Raw genomic sequence first — 24,938 nt, forward strand, 5'->3', positions numbered from 1 at the left:
GTCAAAGCTCTTAAAACAATTAGGACCGTCTCCTAATTAAAAAACGAAGACTAACTCAAACTAATAGATAAGGTCTTATGTCCAACTAAAAGATAAGATTCCTCTAACTAATGTATTATTCTCTTCCCTCTTTTCACACATATTAAGGAATATATCTTTTAGCATTAATTAACAATAAAATTGATCATATTAACCTTAGTTTGCTCATTGGAAATATAACAAACTACTCCTAGGCTCTTTACTCCAAGGGCAACTTTGGTAACTTTGGAAAGAAGAAGTTAATTCCTTCTTGATATTTTGAAAAAATCAAATATTGTGGATCACAAAAAAAGGTTAAAAAATCACTTAAAGTGGACCGGAGTGAGTACCTTATTGACCGAAAGATTCGAGACATTATTTTTAACCAAAAGATAAAAATAAACGCAAATCTAAAATAAGAAAAATCTATAACAATTTATTTTCGTATACTATAAATTCTTTTCATACGTCTTTGAAGATGCATCGGACTGTTTGGCTGGGCCATTTCTTACATAGATATCTATATGCACGAGTTTGTAAGAGGGGATAATATAGATCTAAGATTAAACGGAAAGTTGAAAGTACTAGTATAATCTTTCTCAAAATCAATGCAACTTTTAGTGGGGAAAACGCAATGAAGTAAATGATTCATATAGGTGCCACAAACTTACAAGCATTAAAGTTTAATTGATGTTCTTACTCTCACATAAGGATCAGAGTTTGTTAACAATCTTTTATTCTTGTTAAAAGTTATGCAGGTAAAGTGTGAGTTCAAAGAACCTCTACTTTTAGGAATTTGTTAACACACTTTAAAAATTAAATGTATTTAGTACTTTCTTCTGTCCACATTAAGTGATTTTTTGTGGTCCACAATATTTGATTTTTATCAAGAAGGAATTAACCTCTTTTTTTCAAAGTTGCTCTTGGAGTAAAGAGCCTAGGAGTAGTTTGTTATATTTCTAAAGAGCAAATTAAGATTAATATGGTCAATTCCATTATTAATTAATACTAAAAGATAAATTCCTTAATATGTGTGAAAAGAATAAAAAAATCACTTAAAATGGACTGGAGGGAGGGAGCATTGAAATGAAATGAGCCTGAACCAAAAAGTTAAATATATATTTCATATAGTCGTGTTAAGCTTAGTTGATTATCTTCTTAGACGGACAAGAAACTTATTTGACTAATTATAGACATTATTGTTTATCAGTCCAAATTTTGGCGTATAAAAGTATATATTTTATAAATTTAATTAAGGTGCGTGCAAATTAACTCAAAAATCACTGTTATAAAAAAAATAATTAGTGATTGTTAAGGATAGATGTAGACTAACTGAATGGGTAGGCGACTGCCCTCGTTAAGCAATGAGCATGCCATCACATGTCTCTATTGAAGAGCAGAAAGCAGGATAAGTTATGGCCCCAGAAACAGGCCTAACCGTTGGATTTATCCCTCGGCCTCGTGATTGAATGTGAATCTTATCTTTTGCATGCCTGCCTTTTATACTCTTCTTCATCAATATATACTACTACTTTTGGCTGTGTATGGGGCAGAGACATTTCCCTAAAAGGGGGGTAAACAATGCCATTTGTCTTTTATACTTCATCAATATATACTACTTTTGGCTGTGTGGATGGGGCAGAGACATTAGAGACATTGCCTAAAAGAGGATAATAAATAATGCCATCTGTGTGGTTGTGTCATAACTATGTCAATTCGTAGCCTCAACTATATATGTCATCTGAATAACTGCCTCACTGAACCATCTAGCAGCTTTTTTTTTTAAATATTTTGTTGGGGCAGAGTTAGAATATGAGTTACGGGTTTCGATCGAATCTAATAATTTGGTTCAAATTCTTGGTCAAAGTTTTGTATTTATATAATAAAATAAATATTAAATTAAATATATATAAATTATTAATTTAGAATTCAATAACAACAAAAATCTCGAGTCATAAGATTTATATTCTGGTTTCGCGTCCCCACTTGAGATGGTCGCGTGCTTTGCCTTTGAACGAGAATACCAAACAAACCACGTATATGTGAATCCGGTGGGGTTGTTGCACCTGGTATTTTGAGTTAAAGACATCCATGGCTTATTTTTTAGTAAATAAAAATGTACGTAACATTTAATATGTTATTCACTATGTTTGAGTTTTAGGAAGGATTTCTGCTTGAGGGCCGGAATATCGCTTTATACTAGGACAGATATTTGATTTGGGTCATTCTACCACAAGGCATTTTCTCAAGAGTAAGTTAGAAAAAATAGTGTATAGTATTATAGCCTGTTTGGCCAAGCTTCTTTTGAGTCAAAAGTGCTTTTTTTTTTTTGTCAAAAGTATTTTTTTCTAAAATTAAGGTGTTTGGCCGAGCTTTTGAAAGGAAAAAAAATATTTTTGAAGAAAAACAGAAGCAGTTTTGGAGAAGCGGAAAAAATAGTTTCTCTCCAAAAGCACTTTTTTGAAAAGCACTTTTGAGATAAATACACTTAGAAGTAGTTTATTAAAGTTTGGCCAAACACTAATTGTTGTTCATAAGTGTTTTTCAAATTAATTAGCCAAACACAAACTGGTTCTCACTAAAAGTACTTTTGAGAAAAAACACTTCTCAAAATAAGCTTATTTTTGCAGTTTGGCCAAATGGACTATTAGTTCTTTTGGTCTAGATGGTAAAAATTGCACGGGGCGCCCTATTTGGTCGCCCCCATTTAACCTATACCCACTTTTTAAAAAAGTTTTAACTTGTACCTATTTTTTAAACAACTTCAGGCCTCTTTCTCCTCCTTCTCCTCCTCCTCCTTCTTCTTCTTCTTCGGGTGACATTATTATGATATTATTATTCATATTATTATTCTTCACATAAAGCGAAGCTCTTGGATTCATGAAACTTGGTTTAATTGGTGATTTGTCAGGGAAGCCCATATGGCAAAGTTTTGATGAACCCACTGATACCTTCCTTCCTGGTATGAGGATGGACGACGGGAAGTTCAAGTTGACTGCTTGGAATATTACCCAAAAGGACCCAAGCACTAAAGTGCATCCTATAGGAGCTGAAGTTGAGCAAATACTAAACAAACTTCAGCTCCTAAAATGCTGAACTTCAGCAGATACTAAACAAACTTTAGCTCCTATAATGCTGAAGTTCAGCAATTACAAAACAAAAATTTCAGTCAAAATTGCTGAAGTTCAGCAATTATTGAACTGAAGTGCATCCTCTAGGAGCTGAAGTTCAGCAAATACTAAACAAATTTCAACTCCTAAAATCTTGAAGTTCAGCAGATACTAAACAAACTCCAGCTCCTAGAATGCTGAAGTTCAGCAATTACAAAACAAAAACTTCAGCCAAAATTGCTGAAGTTCAGCAATTATTGAGTTGAAGTTTTCCATTGTACTATGAACTGAAGTTTGCGCGATTGCCTTTGTAAGTCAGGCCAAAATTCAGGCAAAAATATCTGAAATTTTGCTTTGATAAGGCTACACTTCACGCAAAACATTCTGAAGTTCAAACTTCAGACATAAATTTTTGTTACTTCAGGCCCGTATGCCTGAAGTTACTCGAAAAGTGGGTACGCTTGCAATTCTTTTTGCAAAGCGGGTATAGGTTAAAATGTGACCCAAAAACTGGGTATAGATGCAAATCCCCCGTCTTGATGCTAGTTGAAGTCTTAGGGGGATCCCTTTCATTTTGTTTACAATCCAAACAAAGAATATAAGTCTATTTAATTACTAGCTCCCTCGACCTTTTCTTTTGCTTCCATTCTCCTTCCTTTTCCCCCCTTTGCTCCCTCAACAAACAAGGTATAACAATTTGGAGATAAAATATATGTGCTTTACAACATGCAACGTAGCTATCACGAGTGTCTTGAGCGTCTGACTTTTAAAAGTTGAATAACATAGCCCCCATCGACGTTATATGCACTCAAAAGGTACATATTGGAAATTCCCACCCTCAATATATCTTTCTTATTTCGGTAGGGAAACTGAAAAGATAATAATATTTATAGTTTACTGCATGAAAACCGCCATCAAAATGGACAAATGCATCCATAGGTACCAATAACAATATAATGCTTCGAAGAAAAGCATCCAAGCGAAGACTTAGAACCACCTACTCTGAGTTTTTAATATCCAAAAGACAGATCAATCACTGCTATTGTATTATTTATACATGTGCGTATATAAATATTTTAATATATGAACCATCTAGTTTATTACCTATATATGTACATATACGTTGACAGTTTTCATTGTTTAAAAAATTTAAAAGACATGGTTACCTTCTTCTCCCTCTTCACCATATACCCTTTCATTCTTCCATTCCTTTGTCTAACTGTAATTCTGTATCTATCATATGCCATTGTTGAACAATTCCAGCAACGTCCTAAAGGCGTTGCCGGACCCCCAACTTACCCCATCATAGGTTGTTTGATTCCTTTTTACAAGAACCGATATCGACTACTAGATTGGTACACTCATCTTATCTCTAAGTCCCCAACTCAAACAATTGTGATAGATAGATTAGGAGCGCGGAGAACTATAGTAACAGCTAATCCATACAATGTAGAATACATGCTCAAAACCAACTTTGACAATTTTCCTAAAGGCAAGCCATTCAATGAAATTCTTGGTGATTTTCTTGGAAATGGTATATTCAATGTGGATGGAGAAATGTGGTACAAACAGCGCAAGATGGTCAGTCATGAGTTTACTGCCAGGTCCTTAAGAGATTACGTTGTGAATGCGCTCAAAGAAGAGGTGGAGAACAAGTTGTTACCTATACTGGAATTAATGGAGGCTGAAAATAGAGCATTTGACTTGCAAGATTTGTTAAGAAGACTTGGATTTGATGTGGTTTGTAAAGTTTCTTTGGGTTTTGATCCATGTTGCCTCAATGAATCTCTTTCATTTTCGCCTTTACTAGATGCTTTTGAAAGGGCTTCGCAGATATGTGCTGAGAGAGGAGCTGCACCAATATTTGTTGTATGGAAGGTGAAAAGATGGTTAAATATTGGATCTGAAAAACAGTTGAAACTAGCCGTTGATCAAATCCATTCATCAATCGATGATATCATCCGCGAGAGAAAGATTAAGATCAGAGAAGAAAACCAGAAAGAGACCAATAAAGATCTTCTTTCAAAGATGATATTGGCAGCAAATTTTGATGAGGAGGAAGTCAGAGATATGGTGATAAGCTTCATTATGGCAGGAAGAGACACAACATCAGCGGCAATGACTTGGTTCTTTTATCTACTTTCTCTCCATCCTGAGATAGAATATGAATTGGTTTCCAAAGAGCTGAGGTTTATAGAAGCTGAAACACTAACCAAGTATGAGATATTGAAAGAAATGAATTTCTTGAAATCTTGTCTCTGTGAAACAATGAGACTTTATCCACCAGTTGCATGGGATTCGAAGCACGCCATTTCTGATGATATTTTGCCAGATGGTACTCGTATTAAAGCTGGGAATAGAGTGACATACTTCCCTTATGGAATGGGGAGGATGGAAAACTTGTGGGGAAAGGATCGATTCGAGTTTAAACCAAGGAGATGGATGCAAGAATCAGAGGAAGAAGGAACAGAGCAGGTATCAAATTTGTACAAGTTTCCTGTTTTTCAAGCAGGTCCAAGAGTTTGCCTTGGGAAAGAATTGGCATTTATTCAAATGAAGTATGTTGTAGCTTCAATATTGAAGCGTTTCCAGATCAGACCAGCTTGTTCAGATCCTCCTGTTTTTCTGCCACTCCTAACAGCTCATATGGCTGGTGGTTTTAAGGTTTTTGTCCACAAAACCAAATACAATTAGATGTTCCGTATATAAGTCTCCTCTTTCAATGATCTTTACATGCTTCGACTAGTTCTCCTTCCAACAGCCAACAGCATTATGTCCGACATTGGCTATCCAGAATTTGAGACTCATGGGTTCCTGCTGTAATTTCAAATTAAAATGCAATAATAATTAGGTTCACCGTTAGATATTTATAAATATTTAGTAAATTTCTTAATATAAATACAGGGCATACGCAAGAGTTATTGGGTTCCCCGGAACCCTTATTCAATGCTCTCTCCAAGGTCTCAAACGATTTTTTCGCGTCACCACATGGTGAAGGATAAGGGGCTCAGACCATGTGAGCTATCCTCCAATCTCGAGTCTCAAATTAATGTATATTTTTATAGAAGAGCTTTCATATTCTACCTAGCTAGGATTCAATTCCTGCGGATCGTATCAAAAATATTTTTTGAAGGAGGTATCCAACTCAGGGAATGAAATGAAAATGAAATGTTTAAGGGTTTTACTTCCTGATTTGTATGACGAGATCAATTACTTTGATAGAACAGGCGCTAGCGCCGGGCGAAGCTATGTATGGGCAAGGGTGGTAACATCCTTCGCCAATAATTATAATGTGTATAAGTTAATATATTACTATTTCTTATAGGTAAATAAAATGGACTTTGAACACTCTTACATAGCCCACCGGAACAGAATATTCAAAATTTGAACACCCTTATTGAATTTTATGACGTCGCCATGTCTCTAAGGATTATTTCAACTTTGTCTAAAGATTCTACTGGCCACGAAAATTTTCCCCTTCACATTTTTTAAAATTTTCCATGTGATATTTTATTTACACTTCGGTTGGAACGAAGAAGCTGGAGAGCAAAAGAATTAACTAGAGAAGTAAAGAAACGAAGAAATTGAAATACTTCATTGTCTTTAGAATGTACCAAGAGAAAATTGTTTTAAAAGATGAAAGTGTTTTGTGACATATTTCCTGTTCAATTTTTCTCCTCTTCAGCCCCTTCTTGAAACAAATGTATACCAGTAATCAAATAAATAATGTGTATAACATACGTATATTTACATAAAACCCAAAGGTATAGCCGCATGCTAAGACTAAAAGAAGGAACGTACACTTCTCTAAACCTGGTACCAATTGGAAGGAAAAGAACACCGAACAAGAAATATAAATATACAAGTTTCTAAGTTTTAAGTACCAATTAGGTGAGAGTTGAAAACCAATCTGATTTCCATTTTATCTAAGTTATTTATTAAATTTGTTATAATTTTAGCATATACTCGTATTCCAGCTTGCGTCAACTGCATGCTACTCCTTTTATTATATAACAAAAAAACTATTTTCTTGTCAAATCGGGAGACACAAGCGTTATCTGCACGCTACAAAAATATTATCAAGCTTTTATGCTGGTAATTACTGGTTATTATATTGCAACCAAGCCAGATGCAATAAGCAATTCTTTTTTCTTTTTATTGCAAGAAGTACAAATTAAAGTAGACGCCATTTTCTATTGATTTATTCAAACGCATCGAACTTGTTTAATCCAAACCTGTCTGCGTTGACCTTGCTGACTCAAATATATTCCTGGCGGCAAGCAGCTTAATTATATCTTTTTTACTTGAGTCCATATTAACAGCATGTGTTAAAATCTGTTTATTAGGAAACGAGAAAAATTACAATTTTTTTAAGGAATTTAATCTCTTTATTGTTGTCCAAGCTAAGGTTGTTGGATTAATTCCTCCTCTATTGGCAATGGAGACAATAAAAATTACAGAACTTCAACAAACGACTTCACAAGGTTTGATCTATTATCAACTCTTTAATAGCTACAAGAAGTGTTTCTCTATATAAGCACAAGGATTTTCTTTCTATTTTCCGATGGGGAACAAAGCTCCTTAGTAAAACAGAGTTCTATTTAAATCTAAGCGTAAGGTTTGGGGCAGCCCATCTGATTAGTTCAGCTATCATTGCAGGAAACCCTTTTCATCCTCCGCCAACAAGCATAGCCGACACCGAGCTACTTAGTACCTTTTTCATTCAAACGGGAATGACTCCACAACAATCCTCCTTCGATGCCTACTTACTTAAGTCTAGCTGACCCAGCTTGAAGTCTACCAACCCTTTTCAAGTCGGGAATGCCACATCAGTCTTTTAAACAAAAAGAATTTCTTTTCTTTTCTTGTGAAATGTTTATTATTTGTTGATCCCCATATGGAGCACTGAGTTACTTACATTACGGGGGTTCCAAAAAGCTTACCTTATATTATAGAAAAGTTTGAGAAAGGGGATCTCGGTCGAGAAGCGGTCCAGGTAAAGTCAGATTTCAAAGATAGAATGTAGGAGAGAGACATCTAACAACTCGACCAGAGCGGATCCCGAGACTTCACCTCTTTAAACTGTTGGGCTATTTCCACACATTAACTCAAACCCAACAATATGTTTATTAAATTTTACTAATATTATTTCCCATTATAATGTGGGGTATGATGTGCTACCGTATTTTTACTAATACTTAAGTATCATTTTTATTTGAAGCATGTATTTCCATCTGCAGCTCCTCGATAAACCACAAAAGGATGGCTGCACAAATACCTCAATTTCCAGCTAAAGTGACTTTCAATTTGCAATGGAGAAGAACACGTATTGTTGCTCGTGCAAACAATTTATTTTGTTCTATCCGCAGGTTTCAACTCATCAATTTTCTATGAGAAGTAAAAGTGTTATATAAGGCAGGCTCTGGGGGAGTGATCAGAGACAATAATGGTGATTTTGTAGCTGTGTCGGGTCCAAACACATTCACGCAAGTATACGTGGTCGTCAAGTAATAAAGTAGTGAATAAAGTATCGTTCCCACGAAAACTTATGATTAACTTTTGACTAATTCAAACTCGAATAGCTTATTGATTCAAGATATTTCTAACAAAATATATATTTTTCTAAATTACTACCTAAAGACTATCAAATAATGAATTGCTAAGAAATAAACACAACACTTAAATAGTTTTGAATAACAATCAATAGGATATAATATTCCAGGGTCACGGGTCATCTAACATTCATGTTGCATTCTTGGTTTAAAATAACTAAATGATTTATCTGAATTGTTGATTCACAGGGTTAATTTCACTAGTAAGAATCTGTCGAGTTCTTACAAACCTATTCAAGTTAACTTAATACCTATATGTCTATGGAATTAAGTTTAACAAGAACGCATTTACAATTCCTGTATTGCAACCGAGTAAGGCAATAGTGTAACTGCATTAACTTGAGAGTTCTTCTCTGTATCACTGGAAAGTGAGCCTGTAGGTCTAGTATTTTGGTTTGGTGCTAACTGCCCCATTTGCCTCTCAAGATTTCTGAAATCGGTCCTGAGCTGTTGATTGTCTAGCAACAACTTTTTCAGCAAGTCATTCGTACTTTCTTCCATTTGTTGGGGTGGCTTCTGAGGTTGAGTGAAATTCCCTTGAGGTCTATACTGATTCTGATTCTGTTGATTTCTGCCCCATGAGAAGTTAGGATGATTCCTCCAGTTTGGGTTGTAAGTGTTCCCATATTGTGCATGTTGATTCATAGAACCTCTATTTTGTTGCCCCACATAGTATATAGATTCAGGATTCGTGGGGCACATGTCAATCATATGACTGTCTCCGCATAGTTCGCAACAAATAGACATCTGCTGTACATGTTGCATTTGTTGTGTTGTCATTCTATTCATCTGATTTGCCAATTTTGCTATATCGGCTCTCATGGCGGAACAATCATCAAGCTCAATCAACCCGGCTGCCTTCTGTTTAATTCCCCTTCTTGAATCCCCCTCTCCTTGCCAATTATGGTCATTAGCAGTGAAGTTATTTAACAAGAGTTGTATTTCACTATACGGCCTTGCCATGCAACTACCCCCACAAGCTGAGTCAAGATTCATCTTTGATGCTTCATCTAACCCATCAACAAAAGTGTGACCCAATACCTCATCAGTTTGACAATGATGCGGGCAGTCTCTGAGTAGCTTCTTGTATCTTTCCCAAGCTTGACGAAGTGTCTCGCCATCCCGTTGTTGGAACCCAAGAATTTGGCTCCTCAGCGACTTTGTCTTCTTAGTTGGGAAAAACTTGATCAGGAATTTCCTTGCTAGATCATCCCAAGTGTGGATAGAGTTCGCGGGCTCCTTTTGCAACCATTCCTTAGCTTCCCCCAACAGTGAAAAAGGAAATAGTGTCAGCCTGACATAGTCCTTGAAAACGTTCGGATAATTGTAAGTGTCCGTAATTTCCAAGAAGTTCTGAATATGCCTCTGCGGGTCCTCATGAGATAGACCCACATATTGTCCTGTGGACTGAATCAGCTGTACCATGTACTGTTTGAGTTCAAAATGCCCAGTGATATCAGGCTTCACAATAGCCTGAGTCATATTCGCAAGATTGGGCCTTGCGGCTTCAATCACCGGACGCTCTCCATTGCCTGCCATCTCTATTGGTTGTGGTTGAACTGCGATGTCCAACTCTCTTTCTAATCTCGTTCTCGCTTCGAGCTCCCTTCTCACTCTATGTAGTGTTCGTTCGATTTCTGGATCAAGAGGAATGAGGTTGTTTGCACTTATACTCCTCTGCATTCGAGAGAAGATCCTGCGTTGATACAAACAAGGCAAACTGAAAATTAAAACTTGAACAAATATCTAATAAAAGCTTAACTTAGTCACGTAGCTAATTTCTAAGTCCCCGGCAACGGCGACAAAAAATTATCGGGTCCAAACACACTCACGCAAGTATACGTGGTCGTCAAGTAATAAAGTAGTGAATAAAGTATCGTTCCCACGAAGACTTATGATTAACTTTTGACTAATTCAAACTCGAATAGCTTATTGATTCAAGATATTTCTAACAAAATATATAATTTTCTAAATTACTACCTAAAGACTATCAAATAATGAATTGCTAAGAAATAAACACAACACTTAAATAGTTTTGAATAACAATCAATAGGATATAATATTCCAGGGTCACGGGTCATCTAACATTCATGTTGCATTCTTGGTTTAAAATAACTAAATGATTTATCTGAATTGTTGATTCACAGGGTTAATTTCACTAGTAAGAATCTGTCGAGTTCTTACAAACATATTCAAGTTAACTTAATACCTATATGTCTATGGAATTAAGTTTAACAAGAACGCATTTACAATTCCTGTATTGCAACCGAGTAAGGCAATTAGGTATATGTCTATCCTAATCGCGAATCCGTTCCCCGATGCCCGGGTATGAGAACTTACTCTATTTACTTCTATATGCAATCGAGGGTTCCCACTTTCGAGTTCAACTCTAGATTCGTAGATAGTATTTCACTGTTAGCTACTCAGCAAAATAATTAAAAACAGAATTAAATAAACAACCCATTATGATAAACCCAACGTCGTCAAATTAAACTTCAAACATCAACATTCATGTATACCCATGACCCTAGAACAATAGGGTTCTTAGCCACTCATATTCAGGCAATCATCCAAAATTTCATAAGAGTGCATAAGAATCAATAAAAGAAAGAGAGAATAAGAACTCAAGACGAATTCCGTGGTTTTTTTAACTTGGTTGTAGCTTCTGTCTTCTTCAATCTCTCCGCCGTCAAATAAAGCGTTTTTAAGCTTTATATATTGCGTCCAAAAATCGTGGGCTAGAGTTCTCCTAACCCTAGTCCAAATCGGCTTCAGGGGTTGATGCTAAGGTGGATGCGACGCATCCACCTCGTCCTCCATTTCTTAACTTTGCATGTGAGGGTGGACGCGACGCATCCACCTTCTCTTCTACTTCCCAGTTTTGCATGCGAGGGTGGATGCGACGCATCCACCCTTCTCTTATACTTCCCAGTCTCGGATGCTATGGCGGACGCTATGGGCCGACTTCACTGCTAAGGGTGCACGAAAGATAATGTTTTTCTAGGTTGGATGCGACGCATCCAACCCTTCTTCCTCTGGCTAGACCACCTTGTCTTCATATTTTGCACTCTAAACACCTTAAATCGTCACACATAACTTAATTAGTCATAAAACCAATAATTAAACCATATTGGGAATTTTAAAGATCAAATAACATCAAGAAGTGGTTAAAACATGGGTAAAATAACATCAACACATATCAAAATATGCCAAACATCACTACCCCACACTTAAACCTTTGTTCGTCCTCGAACAAACCATCCCATAGTAGACGAAACAACATTTAGCTCTTATCATTCAAAACACACCGCACCTATGACCGTGGTTATTTGCAACAATTAGGCTCTAGGCTATGCATCACATACCCTTCCCTTTACTTATGCCTTTCTTCAAAAATATTCAAACAAGTCAACATGCTCATAACAATCCTAGCCTCAAAAACCGACTCATTGTCACAATGTACTCGTGGCTTGAACACCCAACATCCTAGAGAAGTCTAATAATGTTACATATCCCTCTTGAAACCATGTTCCCTCACAAAAACAAAGAAAGTCAACTCAATCCACACATTCGAATCTCATGCCATATATCAACAAAAATCGCTCACTCTCACAAAAGAAGTCACATGCATGTATAATTGGTACCATAAGCTTGCCCTTAATGTAAATCTCTACTAATGTAAGCTCGCTCGATCTAAAATCAATTAGGACTTTTTCATAGTTGTAGTGTGGGCTAAGGGACGGGTAGGATATATTTTAGGAATAGTGGCTCAACCTCCTAAGCACTTTAACACATCACCAAATAACTTAAGCGCAAATTCTTCAACCCTACTTCAATTTCACAAATAATATCACCCTCAACAATATTTCCTCCTTCTTTAAGCATTACTTTAATTCATACCCACTAGCAAGAACAAAATAACAATTTATTCATCTATATTTTTCTTTTCTTTTCTTTTCTTTTCTTTTTTTTTTTTTCAATTTCCGCTAATGGTGTATTATTTTACAAAATAAGTGCACCCTTCTTTCTTTCATTGGTTCCACTCACAAGTCACCCCACACTTAGTCCCTTCTTACTTCTTTTAGCGCTTATCTAACAATTAAAGTGCTTTAAGAGGTAAAAGGATCCAAACAATGTCAATTAGGAATAAAAAGGGTATAGGCTTGTAATGTGGGTACCAAATAACAGGTCTACATGCTAAAAAGGGTTAACTAGGGAGAGATTTTATTTGTGATGAGCAATAAGCTCAAAAAGATCAAAGAAAGCCTAAAATGATTTTTTCAAACCGAGCATCACCTAAAATTTCGCTTCAACTCACATACCGGGCAAGTTCTAGACACAAGTACAATACATGGACTACACAAAAAAAATCTCACCACACATGGCACATGACTCATTAAGGACAGTCACATTCCGACTCTCAAACAATGCAAGTATTCAGGAAGCCACGAGATATTAAACATTAAGCGCAAAGTGAACATAAGTCATGTAAACGAGACATAGGTATCACAAACATGCTATCCAATACATGAAGGCTTCATGATCAATTTCAAAACATAGGAGAGGCCCTACATATGCCAAAGCCTGACTATGCTACTATCAAATAAGTCAGTAGCCCCCTCGGAATCTCATATTTCTTCCTCCATTTATTTTCTAACTCTAATCTATTCTAAAAGAAAAAGTTTCTACCCGGTTCAAAATACATCCCATGGAAAAGAATCGATGCACAAAGAAAAATCACAGGGGGTTATTACTATCTACAAAGATACTATATATATATATATATATATATATATATATATATATATTATTTTTTTATTTTTTTTTGATAATTAACTTCGAGAATAAACTGAGAGTTACTCCATATAGATGAATTTACTGCTATTATATGCCATTAGTCCAGTGAATATTTTAGTACATTCATCCATACAACAAAATATGAAAGCCCCCACCCCGCACTTAGGACTGTGCGTCGTCCCCAATGCACACAAACAAGGTAGAGTAGGGTGAGAAGAACTCCCTCAAGTCAAGGTGGAGGGCTCATCCGCAGTCTGTGGAAGAGCATCTGCATCCATAGCATTCATCAGGACCCCCTCCGGCCTTTCAACATCATCCTCACGCATAGGGAGAGCTGTCATTGTCCTATCATCAACAACTGGAGCTGATTCTGTAGCAGGTGTTACAGCGACCTCAGTAGGCCTGTTGTGTGGAGCCTCAGTGACTATAGGAGGAACAGGAGTGGATGGTCCGGCAGTGGATGATGCAATCAGCTGTGAGATGTCTGTACCTGCACATTGAACCAGAGCTCTGAGGAGTAATGATATCTCCTTCATCATCGTGGCCTGCTCGGTCTGAACTCGGCTTAGATCCGCACGAGTCTGTCTCAATTCATCCCTGGTGGCACTCAACTCGACACGAGTCGCTATCAGCTCAGCCCTGTTCTCTTGCATATCTGCTTGCATCTGCTCAAATAATTGTTGAATGGTGAGCTTAAAAGACCTTCCCTTGTTCGGCTCTAGAACATGAGTGACATCGTATGGTCCTGGAGCTTTAGCCTCAATGTCGTCATTCTCCTTGTCCCATAGTACTCCCATCTCTGTCAAGAAAGCTGATAGGGTATTAGCAAAGAACAGCCTCCACTTGTAATTCATCCTGGTGCGCTGCATTTGATCATGCATGATGGCTCCTAAGTTGAGCGGTATCCCCTCTAATAAAGCATATAATACTAGTGCGCGGTGACGAGGGACATCAGTTTTGTGTTGGCATGGCATCAGGCGGTTACATATGAAATTTAGAGCCACACGTGCTAACGCACTCATGAATTCCTTGGCTATAGAATGGTACTCCATACTCCCATGCTTCCACTCTGCATCCTTCCTGGTAGGGCATAGGACAGACTTAATGTGTGCATAATCTGGTGTTTTGCATATGGAGTCAAACCTATCTGTAAGTGTGTGTGGCACCCTTAAGAAGTTATTCAGAGCTTCAGCTGACACATTAATATCTACCCCTCTTACTCGCATAATGTTGCCCTTGGCGTGACGCCAATTGGCGTAAAGCTCTCTAACAATGGTGAGGTTGGCTTTGCCGTGACCTTTCAAGATGGGTCCCCATTGTTGCACCTCTCGAATTGATTTTAGAAACTCTGAGTACTTTTTCTTAAGTGTTCCGATGTTGATCGGCTTTTCCGGAATATACTTCTTTGAAAACAGTATCTTCTTATAGGCTCGGAATGCCTTCTCATTAACAAAGTTTTTCTCCCAATCAACTCGGTCTATGGGTTCACCCTCGTCTTCATCACTCATGTCGGCATGTAGGAGGTCATTATCCGAATCGGATTCGGACTCAGATTCTGTAGTAATCTTCTCCTTCCCTTTATCAGTCGGATCACTCTTTTTGGAGGCTTTTCTTTGGTATGTCACAGGCTCTCTTATCTCTATTCCTTTGCTTGGTGTAATAACCTTCTTCACTGTCCTCCTGACTAATGTTTCCTCTTCCTCTTGCTCTGAATCAGCACTTAACTGCCTAGGCAGCAGTTCCATTTCCTTCTCCGTCCGCTTCTTTTTTTCTGTGGATTTGGGCCGCCTGCTGCCCTTCCGGTAGGCCTTTTGGGCGGTTGCTTGTTACCATCTTTGTCTTGTTGCTTGGACGGTTTACTCGTTGCTGTCATTTTACGAATATAAGTACCTGCAATGCAAAGAAATCAACAATTAGCATATGAAACAGTGAAGTTCAGCTTTAAAGCTGTTGCAACAGCTTGCACTTCCAATTATTCGTAAAGTCATGCCAGTCAATACTTCATGGAGTTATAGCTCATGGCTTTCAGCAAGTATGTGATAACTCTCTTCAATTTTACAAATAAGCATTGCGCTATATAGATATCGTTATGCTCAACATGAGGTCTATCCTAGCGACGCTCACTAACCACGGTCAATTTCACATAGCACCTCACTCGACCCCACACCTATTCTCAAGCATATACCAATGTTGCTCGGTTACTCAGACTTCACCAACGCCTAAATTCTCCTCATGGACAATTCGTCGAACATGTGATATGCAACAAGTGTTCCTAGTTCATTCTATCAGTTGGGTAATGCGACTACCCTCCCAAAATTTGACGAGATGAAGGGAATTATAGTTTATCATCTCGCAACCATTACAACTACCAAGAACGACAGCCCTAAACCCCAGGCTTTTACATGTGTGATATTTGAAATTGCAAAACCTACTTGTTGCTACCATTGAGAGAGGGAAGAGAGAAGAATTAGGAGAGAAGCCAAAGAAAGAACGAAGAAGATGATGAGTACATATTGCGTTTGTATGCTTGCAAGTTGAATTAAAGAGATTTGTATGCGTTTGTCCGCGTCGCAAGTTCGATTAACGAATTTGTATGCGTTTGTATGCCTGACTTTTTTCTTAAGATGTGTTAAAATATATAGTACTTACCTGTGCGTGCGAGCTTAGACGCGACGCATCCCCTCTTTTTCCTTCAAAATTTGTTGGACGCGACACGGACGCGATAGGCAGACTTCACTGCCTTAAGCAATTGGCCCGTCAATTTTTTCATGCTGAGGGGGATGCGACGCATCCGCCTCGTTTTCCCATATCTGGAATTATTATTATTATTTTTTTTTTTTTACATACAAGATCTAATTCCTACAAAACAATGAACTAACTAACTTGGGTGGCCTCCCAAGAAGCGCCTGATTTAACGTCGCGGCACGACGCAATATGTTCTTCATGCCTCCACTAAATCCATCGTGGTCTTGTGACGTGAAATGTCACCACCCCAATAGTGTTTTACTCTTTGGCCATTTACCAAGAATGTCGCATTGGACCCCTTATCACACAATTCTATCGCACCATGAGGTTTCACACTAACCACTTCAAACGGACCCGACCATCGAGATTTAAGCTTTCCTGGAAAAAGCTTTAGCCTTGAATTAAACAGTAGAACTTCTTGACCTGGTTCAAACTCACGATGTTGGATATGCTTATCATGCCATCTTTTGGTCTTTTCTTTATACAATTTGGCATTTTCATACGCATGCAATCGAAACTCATCAAGCTCGTTGAGTTGTAGCAATCTCTTCTCACCGGCCAAGTCCATCTCCATATTTAGCTTTTTAATCGCCCACTATGCTTTGTGTTCAAGCTCGACGGGCAGATGGCAGGCCTTCCTATAAACCAACCTGTACGGAGAAGTACCTATTGGGGTCTTGTATGCAATGCGATATGCCCATAATGCGTCATCCAGCTTCCCGGCCCAGTCCTTTCGATTCATACTTACTGTCTTTTCCAAAATCTGCTTTACCTCTCTGTTGGAAACTTCTACTTGACCACTCGTTTGGGGATGATAGGCAGTGGAAACTTTGTGCTTAACTCCGTATTTTGCAAGAATATTATTCAGCAATTTGTTACAAAAGTGAGTTCCCCCGTCGCTTATCAACACTCTTGGAGTCCCAAAACGTGTGAAGATGTGCTTCTTTACAAAGCTTACCACTACCTTTGCGTCATTAGTAGGAAGAGCAATGGCCTCTACCCACTTAGAAACATAGTCAACCGCCACCAAGATGTATCTGTGCCCGTTAGAATATGGGAATGGTCCCATGAAATCAATCCCCCAAACATCAAAAAGTTCTACTGCCAGAATATTTTGCAAGGGCATCTCGTGCTTCCTCGTGATAGTTCCGGTTCTTTGGCATCTATCACAACTTTTAACGAAGGCATGTGCATCCTTAAATAATTTTGGCCAATAGAAACCTGATTGTAGCACTTTTGGGCGGTTCTATCCCTGCCGTGATGACCTCCATATGGCGAAGCATGGCAGTCATGCAGTATAGCCTTCATCTCTTCCTCAGGAACACACCTTCTCACCAACTGATCTGCACACTGCCTATATAAGAATGGCTCATCCCACATGTAGAACCTTACATCATGTAAGAATCTTCTTCTATTATCAGGTGTCCATTCTAGTGGCGTCACCCCACTTGCAATAAAATTCACATAATCTGCATACCATGGGGCTTCACCCGAGGAGACTGCTAATATTTGCTCATCCGGAAATGTTTCTTTGATTGACCCTCCTTCAGCTACATGGTCCCGACTTTCTAATCTGGACAAATGATCGGCCACTTGATTTTCTGTCCCTTTTCGATCTCGGATCTCTAAGTCAAATTCTTGCAAGAGGAGGACTTAACGAATCAGCCTCGGCTTGGCGTCTTTCTTTTCAAATAAGTATCTGATAGCTGAATGATCTGTGTAGACGATGACTTTGGTTCCCACTAGATAGGATCTGAACTTGTCAAACGCCCACACCACTGCAAGCAACTCCTTTTCAGTAACTGTATAATTCATCTGAGCTGGATTCATAGTTTTGCTCGCATAATAAATGGAGTGAAAGATTTTATCCCTCCTTTGCCCCAACACCGCTCCAATTGCTATGTCACTTGCATCGCACATCAACTCAAATGGTTGTGCCCAATCGGGGCTAATGATAATTGGTGCAGTCACCAATCTTCCCTTCAGCTCCTCAAATGCTTTCAGACATGCATTATCAAACTTGAAGGTAACATCTTTCTCTAGAAGCCTGCACAAAGGAGAAGAAATTTTCGAAAAATCTTTAATGAAACGACGATAAAAACCTGCATGACCCAAGAAACTGCGAATGCCTTTAATGGATGTCGGTGGGGGCAATTTTTCAATCGTCTCCACCTTTGCTTTATCCACCTGTAGACCATCTTTTGAAACCTTGTGCCCCAAAACTATACCTTCACGTACCATGAAATGGCACTTTTCCCAGTTTAGCACCAAGTTCGTCTCTTCACACCTAGCAAGCACTTTATCAAGGTTCATCAAACAACTATCAAAAGAACATCCAAACACAGAAAAATCGTCCATGAATACTTCTACAAATCTTTCAACCATGTCAGTAAAAATAGCCATCATACACCTTTGAAAAGTCGCAGGTGCATTACAAAGACCGAAGGGCATTCTCTTGAACGCATACGTGCCATAAGGACATGTAAATGTAGTTTTCTCTTGGTCTTCTGGGGCTATAGCAATCTGATTATACCCCGAATAACCGTCCAGGAAACAGTAGTATTCCTGGCCAGCTAATCTATCAAGCATTTGGTCAATAAAGGGCAGGGGAAAGTGGTCTTTCCGGGTGGCATTGTTCAGTTTTCTATAATCTATGCAAATTCTCCATCCAGTGACAGTTCTTGTAGGAATTAAGTCATTATTTTCGTTAACTACTACGGTTATCCCCCTTTCTTCGGCACACATTGAACGGGGCTTACCCATTTACTATCAGAGATTGGAAATACAATACCTGCATCAAGCCACTTAATCACTTCTTTTCTTACCACTTCTTTCATGATTGGATTTAGTCGGCGTTGGTGCTCTACACTTGGCTTGTGTCCGTCCTCCATGAGGATTTTGTGCATGCAGAAAGCTGGACTAATGCCTTTAATGTCAGACATTGTCCACCCAATTACTCGCTTGTGCTCACGTAGCACCCTTAATAGCTTTTCTTCCTGTAATTTAGACAAGTGAGAAGAAATAATAACAGGTAAAGTGTCAGAACTTCCCAAATAAGCATATTGAAGGTGAGGGGGTAGGGGTTTAAGTTCCAATTTTGGAGCTTCTTCAATTGACGGCTTTGATGGGGGGCCACTTGGCCTATTCAGGGGCTCAAACGGGATTATTCCTTGCATGTAAGCACATGATGCATCTAGGATATGCATCATCTCCTCAACCTCATCATCCATCTCCAAGCTATCAAACATCATGATTGCTTTTTCTAGAGAATCGTCTAGATATACACTCGTGTCAAGAAGTTTCTCATCCACCTCCATAACAGATATCATAGAGAGCTCCTCATAGTGGCGGGGAAGTTGGATTGCTCTGTAGACATTGAAGACTGCTTCTTCGTTGTCCACCCTCATAATCATTTTCCCTTCTCTCACTTTAATTATTGCATCACCAGTAGCCAAGAGAGGTCATCCCAATATGATTGGAACTTGTTCATCAGCCTCGAAGTCTAGAATAATGAAGTCAGCTGGGAAGATGAATTTTCCAATTTGCAGCAGCACATCTTCAATCACTCCTTCGGGGTAGGCTATGGACCTATCAGCTAATTGCAACATCACAGTAGTTGGTCTCGGAGCTCCCAGACCCAATTGCTTAAACAAGGATAAAGGCATCAGATTTATGCTTGCACCCAAATCACAAAGAGCACGTCCCACGTCGATATTACCGATTCGCACTGGAATGGTGAAACTGCCAGGATCCTTAAGCTTTTGAGGAAGCTTGTTTTGGACCCTTGATATGCACTCCTCAGTAAGTGCAACCGTCTCGAACTCAGTCAATTTCCTCTTGTGAGCCACTATGTCTTTTATGTACTTAGCATACTTTGGAATTTCACGAAGTACATCCACTAATGGAATATTTAATTGAACCTGACTCAACATAGAGAGAAATTTGTTGAACATGCGATCGTCATTCTTTTTCTGCAATCTTTGGGGGAAAGGTGGTGGTGGCCTTGTAACCTCCATTCGCTCTGAACTTGCATCATTTTCCTTTGACTCTTTTATTGCCTTAGGTGTCAGCTCCCCCTCGGGTATAGGTTTTTCCTTTATCTTCTTTGGCACTTCCTCTAGTTCCCTCCCGTTTCTAAGTGTAACTGCATTAACTTGAGGGTTCTTCTCTGTATCACTGGAAAGTGAGCCTGTAGGTCTAGTATTTTGGTTTGGTGCTAACTGCCCCATTTGCCTCTCAAGATTTCTGAAATCGGTCCTGAGCTGTTGATTGTCTAGCAATAACTTTTTCAGCAAGTCATTCGTACTTTCTTCCATTTGTTGGGGTGGCTTCTGAGGTTGAGTGAAATTCCCTTGAGGTCTATACTGATTCTGATTCTGTTGATTTCCGCCCCATGAGAAGTTAGGATGATTCCTCCAGTTTGGGTTGTAAGTGTTCCCATATTGTGCATGTTGATTCATAGAACCTCTATTTTGTTGCCCCACATAGTATATAGATTCAGGATTCGTTGGACACATGTCAATCATATGACTGTCTCCGCATAGTTCGCAACAAATAGACATCTGCTGTACATGTTGCATTTGTTGTGTTGTCATTCTATTCATCTGATTTGCCAATTTTGCTATATCGGCTCTCATGGCGGAACAGTCATCAAGCTCAATCAACCCGGCTGCCTTCTGTTTAATTCCCCTTCTTGAATCCCCCTCTCCTTGCCAATTATGGTCATTAGCAGTGAAGTTATTTAGCAAGAGTTGTATTTCACTATACGGCCTTGCTATGCAACTACCCCCACAAGCTGAGTCAAGATTCATCTTTGATGCTTCATCTAACCCATCAACAAAAGTGTGACCCAATACCTCATCAGTTTGACAATGATGCGGGCAGTCTCTGAGTAGCTTCTTGTATCTTTCCCAAGCTTGACGAAGTGTCTCGCCATCCCGTTGTTGGAACCCAAGAATTTGGCTCCTCAGCGACTTTGTCTTCTTAGTTGGGAAAAACTTGATCAGGAATTTCCTTGCTAGATCATCCCAAGTGTGGATAGAGTTCGCGGGCTCCTTTTGCAACCATTCCTTAGCTTCCCCCAACAGTGAAAAAGGAAATAGTGTCAGCCTGACATAGTCCTTGAAAACGTTCGGATAATTATAAGTGTCCGTAATTTCCAAGAAGTTCTGAATATGCCTCTGCGGGTCCTCATGAGATAGACCCACATATTGTCCTGTGGACTGAATCAGCTGTACCATGTACTGTTTGAGTTCAAAATGCCCAGTGATATCAGGCTTCACAATAGCCTGAGTCATATTCGCAAGATTGGGCCTTGCGGCTTCAATCACCGGACGCTCTCCATTGCCTGTCATCTCTATTGGTTGTGGTTGAACTGCGATGTCCAACTCTCTTTCTAATCTCGTTCTCGCTTCGAGCTCCCTTCTCACTCTATGTAGTGTTCGTTCGATTTCTGGATCAAGAGGAATGAGGTTGTTTGCACTTATACTCCTCTGCATTCGAGAGAAGATCCTGCGTTGATACAAACAAGGCAAACTGAAAATTAAAACTTGAACAAATATCTAATAAAAGCTTAACTTAGTCACGTAGCTAATTTCTAAGTCCCCGGCAACGGCGACAAAAACTTATCGGGTCCAAACACACTCACGCAAGTATACGTGGTCATCAAGTAATAAAGTAGTGAATAAAGTATCGTTCCCACGAAGACTTATGATTAACTTTTGACTAATTCAAACTCGAATAGCTTATTGATTCAAGATATTTCTAACAAAATATATAATTTTCTAAATTACTACCTAAAGACTATCAAATAATGAATTGCTAAGAAATAAATACAATACTTAAATAGTTTTGAATAACAATCAATAGGATATAATATTCCAGGGTCACGGGTCATCTAACATTCATGTTGCATTCTTGGTTTAAAATAACTAAATGATTTATCTGAATTGTTGATTCACAGGGTTAATTTCACTAGTAAGAATCTGTCGAGTTCTTACAAACCTATTCAAGTTAACTTAATACCTATATGTCTATGGAATTAAGTTTAACAAGAACGCATTTACAATTCCTGTATTGCAACCGAGTAAGGCAATTAGGTATATGTCTATCCTAATCGCGAATCCGTTCCCCGATGCCCGGGTATGAGAACTTACTCTATTTACTTCTATATGCAATCGAGGGTTCCCACTTTCGAGTTCAACTCTAGATTCGTAGATAGTATTTCACTGTTAGCTACTCAGCAAAATAATTAAAAACAGAATTAAATAAACAACCCATTATGATAAACCCAACGTCGTCAAATTAAACTTCAAACATCAACATTCATGTATACCCATGACCCTAGAACAATAGGGTTCTTAGCCACTCATATTCAGGCAATCATCCAAAATTTCATAAGAGTGCATAAGAATCAATAAAAGAAAGAGAGAATAAGAACTCAAGACGAATTCCGTGGTTTTAGAACTTGGTTATAGCTTCTTTTCCTTCTCCAATCTATCCGCCCTAAAAGAGGCGTTTTTAAGCTTATATATTGCGTCCAAAAGTCGTGGGCTAGAGTTCTCCTAACCCTAGTCCAAATCGGCTTCAGGGGTTGATGCTAAGGTGGATGCGACGCATCCACCTCGTCCTCCATTTCTTAACTTTGCATGTGAGGGTGGACGCGACGCATCCACCTTCTCTTCTACTTCCCAGTTTTGCATGCGAGGGTGGATGCGACGCATCCACCCTTCTCTTCTACTTCCCAGTCTCGGATGCTATGGCGGACGCTATGGGCCGACTTCACTGCTAAGGGTGCACGAAAGATGATGTTTTTCTAGGTTGGATGCGACGCATCCAACCCTTCTTCCTCTGGCTAGACCACCTTTTCTTCATATTTTGCACTCCAAACACCTTAAATCGTCACACATAACTTAATTAGTCATAAAACCAATAATTAAACCATGTTGGGAATTTTAAAGATCAAATAACATCAAAAAGTGGTTAAAACATGGGTAAAGTAATATCAACACATATCGAAATATGCCAAACATCAAGCTGCTTCTCTTGTCCCGTGAGATATGAGAGGGTTAGGATCGATAAATCGGGTAGTGCGAAATTTAGCAAAATAATGTTATAATGACAATAACAAAGATAATGCAAGTTGATAATAACGGCAATTAAAGAAGATAAAGAAGACACAAATTTAACGTGGTTCGGTCAAGGTGACCTAAGTCCACAAGCGGAGAGGAGCAATTTCACTATACCAACAAGAGTACAAAAGAGAGTACAAAATTAGAGTAAATACTCTAATTAGTCCAAAATACCCCAAGAGAATAACCTCACAAGATTACTCCAAAGAAAGGGTTCATACAAGTGTTTCCCAACACTCACTCTCTTACAAAATACTCTATAATGAAATAAATGAGGAGAAAGAAAGACAAAGTGAAAAGCTCTTGAATTGATGTGTTTACAAATGAGGAGAAACTTCTCTATTTATAACAAAAAATTCTTGGCCTAATAGTGGATATTATATCATGGCAAATGTCATGATTCGCAAATTTGTTATAGTAGATATTATGTCATGTCATGAAAATTTAGTCCCACTTGAGAAGAAACCAAATTAATGGCCATATTACAGAGAGCAACAACGAAGCAGAAGCACTAGCTGTCAATTATGGTGCTAAATGGTGTATTAATCTTAGCTTTTCACAGTTCATTCTGGAGATTATGTTATATGCAATATGATTCAAAACAAAGATATACTACAAATCTGAAGCTCAAGAAAATTGAGGAAATTGTGCAGTTGATGGCTAATGCAAAAATTCATGTATCTCATTGTTACGTAAAGGCAAACCAAGTTGCAGACTTTCTAGCTAAACTAGCTACTAGTCAGGATCATGATTATGTCTTCTTATCAACCGATGGAAGGGGAAATTGCATGAATGATGAGACCGACCTAACCTAAAGTTAAGGCTCTTGACTGACACTAGGAACCGATTAGGAGAAAGAAGCATGGCATGAGATAGGTGGCAGATCAATTTTCGATAGCGAATTACTTGACTCGAGGGATGGAGGAAGAGCCCTCCAACTCAAGCACGAAATCAATGTTGAGTCAAAAATCATCGAAAGGGGTACCACCAAGCAAGAGCGAGACCAGCCAAGGGTATAAGTATAGGGTGGAAAACCTGGCTTCTTCAAATATCCCATAACAAACAACAACAACTCAGTATAATCCTACTAGTGGGGTCTGGGGAGGATAGTGTGTTCGCAGACATTATCCCTATCCCGGGGTAGAGAGGCTATTTCCGATAGACCCTCGGCTTCCTCCCTCCGATAACTCTCCACCTTGCTCTTGGGGTGACTCGAACTCACAACATGTTGGTTGGAAGTGGAGGGTGCTCACTACTAGACCAACTCACTCTTGTCGTTTCTTCAAATATCCCATAAATCTAAACAAAATAGGGACTTCAAAGTTTGACTAACAAGCGAGAAAGTTTACTTTGAGAAGGGGTGTCCTAGCTGCAATTAAAAAGAGCGCTAACGAGCTAGCAAGAAAGGCCCTTGCTATAGAATCTTTTGATATGATTCACAGAGGCAAAAGGCCCTTTCCAGTTTGACAAATGGCAATTACCCTCTCTTTGAATCAGATATGAGAAAGCTAACTTCAGAGTTAGTT

At 38.6% G+C, this 24,938-nt stretch overlaps 1 protein-coding gene across 1 annotated transcript; it reads left to right on the forward strand.

Annotated features, from left to right (window-relative positions):
- Positions 1-4,223: 4,223 nt before the first annotated feature.
- Positions 4,224-6,075, forward strand: LOC107781029 (cytochrome P450 94B3-like). The gene has a single exon (XM_016601653.2). The coding sequence runs from the start codon at positions 4,239-4,241 to the stop codon at positions 5,820-5,822; it is 1,584 nt and encodes a 527-aa protein (XP_016457139.2). The 5' UTR covers positions 4,224-4,238; the 3' UTR covers positions 5,823-6,075.
- The last annotated feature ends 18,863 nt before the right edge of the window (positions 6,076-24,938 follow it).

Source organism: Nicotiana tabacum, chromosome 17, assembly GCF_000715075.1.
Source record: "Nicotiana tabacum cultivar K326 chromosome 17, ASM71507v2, whole genome shotgun sequence".
Classification (NCBI taxonomy): Eukaryota; Viridiplantae; Streptophyta; class Magnoliopsida; order Solanales; family Solanaceae; genus Nicotiana; species Nicotiana tabacum.

Excerpts from the sequence above, each read along its gene's own strand:
- LOC107781029 (XM_016601653.2), top strand. The coding sequence starts at position 4,239 with ATGTACATATACGTTGACAGTTTTCATTGTTTAAAAAATTTAAAAGAC.